A 6,161-nucleotide genomic window follows, 5' to 3' on the forward strand; every position below is an offset into this window, starting at 1 on the left:
CTTCAGTCTCCCAGCTACAGAGCCATCCCTTCAGTCTCCCAGCTACAGAGCCATCCCTTCAGTCTCCCAGCTACAGAGCCATCCCTTCAGTCTCCTGCATGCTTTTCCCATTAATTTTTCTTATTTGTCCTCCTTTCTCTCATTTATGAATTTCTTTTTTTTCCTTTTTCTTCTTGGTTTTTCGAGACAGGGTTTCTCTGTATAGAACTAGCTTTCCTGGAACTCACTCTGTAGACCAGGCTGGCCTCAAACTCAGAAATCCACCTGCCTCTGCCTCCCAAGTGCTGGGATTAAACGCATGTGCCACCACTTCCTGGCTTATTTATGGATTTCTATTGATTTGGGTTTTTTTTTTTTTTTCTCCTTGGTGTTATGATACTTTTCATTTTATTTTTTTGAGATGGAGTCTTACTGTGCTGCCCAAGTTAGTCTCAGTTTCCTAGACTCATCAGCCTGCCAGGTATCTTGGATGCCAGATGTGTGCCATCATGCCTGACTGTGGTACTTTTTGTTGGGCATAGCTTAATAGGCTGCTGTTGCCATTGGCAGACTACAGGAATGTTGAGCACACTTACAGCTTTTATGTTTCTGAATTTCAAGATTTTTCTTTTTGGTGTGTTTATTCAGTCAGCAATTCTTTACACAATCATCTCAGTTTTCAGATATACATATAAAGGGATATTGTTGCTCTGAAATGCTTGTGGGAAGTGCGCTCTTGTCATGATGGTTCTACCTCACTGCTGCCCTCTGTGGTCTCTTTAGTAGGAAGCATGCCCGGCACACCTCAGTGTGGTCTCTGCTGTGGCAGCTGACTTTGATCTTGGCTTTAGCTTGGATAAAGTAAAAGACCTACAATTGAGAGTCTAAGGGGAAAAACTAGGTAGAAATTATGGTTGCATATTGAAAAGCAGTCTGGAAAGAATTGGGTGTTACAAATCACTAAAGACTAGATTCTACATAATCATTTTTCAAAATTCAGTAACAAGTAAAACTAAATAATATATTACTTGATGATGTACTGGGTAAACATCTTAGAGGAATGAATAGGAATAGCCAAAAATGAAAACAAAAACCATGTGATATTGATTGATTGATTGGTATGTATGTGAGAGAAGCAGGACTGTGGGGCCAGGGGAGTGTATTTGTTCTTAGGAAAGGTAGTTTTTAATTAATTTTAAAGCGTATAATTTTTACTTTGTATGTGGTTGTTAATTAGGTGCATATTTGAAGGTCAGAGGACAACATACAGGAGTTGGTTATCTGTGTCCCCTGAGGGTCCAACTTAGGTCATCAGGCTTGATGGCAGATGCTGTTACCACTGAGCTAGCCCCAGTGGTTTCTTTTGTTCTTCTTCATAGCCTGTGCTCTACAAACAATATGTCAAATACTTAAAAAAGAAATCATGGGTGTTATTTGGGTTTTGAGGCCAGGATAGGTCTGGATTTGTGTCCTAGCTATAAAACTTGACTTCAGTGCAATTGCCTTTAAATGGGAGATTGTGCCTGGGATGGTGGGGATATAGGGCTGCAGGTGTGAGTCTAGTCAGAGCTCCAGTTAGTTCCTATCTGAAATAGAAATAAAACTTAGAAATAAGTAAAGGGATAGAAATTATGGTATTGCTTGAAGAACTAGCAGCAGTTATCAAGTAAGGTAACTATCAAGTAAGCAATATCAAGTAACATAGCTGTTAATATTGTTAATGCCAGGAAAGATAAGAGTATCAAGTTTTCTTGATTGCAAAATTTACTAAATTTTGTTTTTTTGTGTATAAGTGTATAAATACATTCAGGTTATGGTTTGCATGTAAAAATTGAGGGACAAGTTTTGGAAGTTGAGAGGCTGGAGTGATGGCTTAGCAGTTAGAGCACTGGCTTCTTGCTCTTCCAGAGGTCCTGAATTCAATTCCCATCAACCACATGGTGGCTCTCAACCATCTGTAGTGGGATCTGATGCCCTCTTATAGTGTCTGAAAACAGTGACAGTGTACTCATATAAAATGAAATAAATAAATCTTAAAAAAAACTGCAAAAAAATATAAAGGTACTTTTCTATATTTAAAAAGAAAAATAAGTTTTGGAAGTTGATTCTTCCACTGTGTGTTTACTTCTCTGAAGGCAGTGGGGCCTGGGGGAATGGAGGTGATAAGTGAGGCCGACTGAAGGCTCATCCAGTAGCTCACTTTACTCAGAGCACTGCACAGTTTATACTCTGAGGGTAAGAGGAGGCAAGCTGCATGTGAGACAGGCAGACTGCACAGGCAAAACCCCTCTTTTTCCATCCAGGCATATAAACAGATAACAATAGCAAGTTGTAACACATAGTCTGAAGTAAACTCACTCTTATCTGCTGCTGCACGTGGGAGGGGCAGGGAAGTACAATCCAGGAACACTTCCCTGCTTCTGGAGAAACTGAGGTCACTAGACTCTTATCTTGGTTTCTTAGAGTTCTCTCACAAACACTCCGAAATCTCCTCACATGACTCCGTTTTTGGACCATATTCTGACATATGTGAGTCCTAGGAGTTGAACTCAGGTCACTGGGCTTGATGGCAAGCACTTTTACCCCAGGAGATATCTTCTAGACCTTGAAATATCTTTTAGGTTATTTTTTTTCACCCTCAGCCTATTGTGTAAATTTATATTGTTTTAGGAATTATTAGTGTTTGTGGGCTTGGGCAAAAATATTTGGAATAGAAACTAAAGGAATTAATTTGTATGCTTGATTATTTGTAACATTAGGTGGGAGACTTACCTGATGCAGATATTAAACCTCCAGAAAATGTGCTGTTTGTGTGTAAATTGAATCCAGTGACCACAGATGAGGACTTGGAGATAATATTCTCAAGATTTGGGCCAATAAGAAGGTAATCCCAGGATTAGTAAAAGAGAAATTTGGAAATATCTAGGTATTAACTGATTGGTGTGGGTGTTAGTTCTATGTTTTGTCTTTTTGGAACAGGGTCTTATTATGTAGTCTTGACTGGCCAGCAACTAGCCACATAGTGGGCTTGAACTTGAGATCTGCCTTCCTCTGCTTCCTGAGTGTTAAAACTTAAAGCCAGATGTCACCACATTCAGCAGAGGTTTTTTAATTACACATTTTTGGTGAGTTTGTCAATTTTGAGTGAGTTTTTAAATTTACTTTTTGTTTTATTTTAATTGTTTGTGGGGCTGGGGATGAAACCTAGGTAACCATGCACGCTAAGCAAGCTCCCTCCCTCTGAGACACAGTCCTGCCCCTTTGGTGCCTTTCCTACTGGTGACTTAACAAGTCAATGTTTCAGCAGTTGGAGAGAGAAGTGTGCTTTCAGACACATTACTTTACTATCTGAGTGGTTCTTCAGTTCCTACCACAAATTTTCACAATAGAATATAGGAGTGGAGCCATTAAGCCTACTTCTATACTATTCTCAACCTTATTCAACGTTTAAAATACTTATTTAATTCAGCTTCTAAAACTCTCAGCAGTCTGCCAGAATGAGACTATCCAAATCGAAGTATTTATTTTTTAACTTACCAAGTAGCCAAGGATGCCTTGAAACCTTCTGATCCTTCTGCTTCCACTCCTGAGTGGCCACCACACTCAGTTTCTGTGGTTCTGTGCCTTGAGCCTAGGCCTTCTTGCATACTTGGCAAACACTTCCTCAGTTAAGGGGTGGGTGTGTGTGTGTGTGTGTGTGTGTGTGTGTGTGTGTGTGTGTATGTATGTGTATGTACTAGTCTTTTAAAACATTGTTTCACTATTGCAGCCTCTGTTTACATCATTATCTCAAAAACGAAAAACTGTGGTTTGTTGTTGTGGGTTGTATTTTTATTTTGCATGTGCAGATGAATAGAGGCCAGAAGACAAGCTTGGCTGTCTTCCTCTAGGGGTGTCTACCTTTTTTTTTTTTTTTTTTTTGAGGCAGTATTTCTTGCTGGCTAGAGCTCACCAAGTAGGCCGAGTCATAAGGACCCACCTGTCTCCACCTCTTTAGTGCTGTGATTACAAGCTCACCTCACTGCATACTTGGGTCCCCTTGCATTCCGAGTAGGCATTTTATAAATTACCATACTTCCCCAATTAATTCTATTTTCTTGAGCTGGAGAGATGTCTAGCATTTAAGAGCACTGACTGTTCTTCCAGAGAACCTGGGTTCAACTCCTAGAACCTACATAGTGGCTCACAACTGCCTGTAACTACATCCTTGCATAGATATACCTGCAGGCAAAACAGGCAGAACACCAATGTACATAAAATAAAAATAAATTAATTTAAAATAATTTTTTTTTCTTGAGTTGGAAAGATGTCTCATTGGTTAAGAATACTGACTGTTCTTCTTCCAGAGGTCTTGAGTTCAGTTCCCAGCTGATGGCTCACAACCGTCGGTAATGGAACCGATACTCTCTTCTGGTGTGTCTGAAGAGAATGACAGTGTATTCACACACATAAATTAAATAGATAAATAAATCTTAAATTTTTCTTTTGCTTAATTTTTCCTATATTATTTTTATCATTGAGTATTTTACTTTAAGTATTTATTACTATTTTTAAAAGTACATGTGTGTGTCTGTGTCTTGTGTGAGTATATGCCACATGTGTGAGGTGTCCTTGGAGGGTAGAAGAGAGCACTAGGTCCCTGAACTAGAGTTATAGATAGTTGTAAATTGCCCACTGGGTTGCCGGGAATAGAACTTGGAGTCCCTTGGCAGAGCAGCAAGTGCTCTTAACCAGAGTCATCTCTCTGGCCATCATCATTATTTATCATCACCATTATCACCATCATCATCATAAAAATAAACTATTTCTGGCTTTTTAGAAAATATCTACATGTATTCATTGGGTGCACATGGAGATCAAAAGACAGCTTGGAGTGATGGTTCTCTCCTTCTCCGTGTAGGTGTTGGGAGCAACCTCAACTCCTCAGTGTCAGGAGCAAGTGCCTTTCCTTCCTCAGCTGTCTCACGGGCCCCTTCCCTAGAGGATTAATGTGAACACAGAGAGAACCAGTAGGGAGACTTTTTCTAACATGTGCTAGCTATGTTCAGCATGTCCTTTCATTTAATGTTTTTAAACTGGTTCATATCACATGATACATGGAACAAGACAAGCCAGCTGCTCTCAACTCCACATTCTTAGCTCTTTCCCTTGGTTATTATTTGGTAAATTAGTTCTGTATGGTAACTGTACTTACAGTATTAAATTTGAGCCTTTAAATCCAAAGCATAAGCCCAAACCATGGTGACTTGTGCCTTTAATCAAAGTCCTAGGGAGGCAGCAGCAGAGAGGTCTCTGTGATGAAGGCCAGCTTGCTTTACATCCTGAGTTCCAGACTAACCAGGGCTACATGTAGATCCTTGTGACAAGTTCCAAAGCATAAACAAAGGACTTACATATGTAACGGATATTTAAAGTCTTTTATATTTGGACTAAAAAAGACTTAGGATTTAAAGATTTTACTGGACATTATTGTACACACCTTTAATCTCAGTACACGCCACACAAATCTTTAATCTTTGAGGCAGGAAGATTGCTGTGATTTTGAAGTTGCCTGGGTTTCATAGTGAATACCAGGTCAGCCAGGGATGCCCAGAAGACCTTATCTCAGAAATCTAAAAATAAGAAATGGAACAATACATACAATCATTTTGGAATGAAACTAATTTAGCAGTTTATTTTTGTTCAAAGGAAGTCTCCCTGCTTCCCCCCCCCCCCAGCCTAGTTTGTGAATTTGGAATAGAATTTAGATAATTAGCTTACTGGATTGATAAGCTATGTGTGTATGTGTTTAAATAGAATTGGGGCTGAAAACTTTGGAGCCATAGAGTTCTGTGTGTTTAATAGCTGGCTTATTTTGTTCTGGTATGTAGAATTAGAGTAAATGGTTTCTTTGCTTGCTTTCTTTTTTTGAGTGACTTTAAAAAAAAAATTTTTTTTTCAGTTGTGAAGTTATCCGGGATTGGAAAACAGGAGAGTCCCTCTGTTATGCTTTTATTGAATTTGAAAAGGTATGTCATGGGGCTGGTGAGATGGCTCAGTGGGTAAGAGCACCCAACTGCTCTTCCAAAGGTCCAGAGTTCAACTCCCAGCAACCACATGGTGGCTCACAACCATCCGTAACGAGATCTGGCGCCCTCTTCTGGACTGTCTGAAGACAGCTACAGTGTACTTACATATAATAA

General features: G+C 39.5%; 1 protein-coding gene across 1 annotated transcript in view; it reads left to right on the top strand.

Moving 5' to 3' along the window:
* The window catches only part of Ppil4 (peptidylprolyl isomerase like 4), a 32,587-nt gene that overhangs the window by 9,150 nt on the left and 17,276 nt on the right, over positions 1-6,161 (top strand). The window contains exons 8-9 of the mRNA XM_021174863.1: positions 2,739-2,863; positions 5,921-5,987. Of these exons, the coding sequence (XP_021030522.1) occupies positions 2,739-2,863; positions 5,921-5,987 (192 nt within the window). The remainder of the gene's footprint in view (positions 1-2,738; positions 2,864-5,920; positions 5,988-6,161) is intronic.

This window comes from Mus caroli, chromosome 10, assembly GCF_900094665.2.
Source record: "Mus caroli chromosome 10, CAROLI_EIJ_v1.1, whole genome shotgun sequence".
NCBI classification, from domain to species: Eukaryota; Metazoa; Chordata; class Mammalia; order Rodentia; family Muridae; genus Mus; species Mus caroli.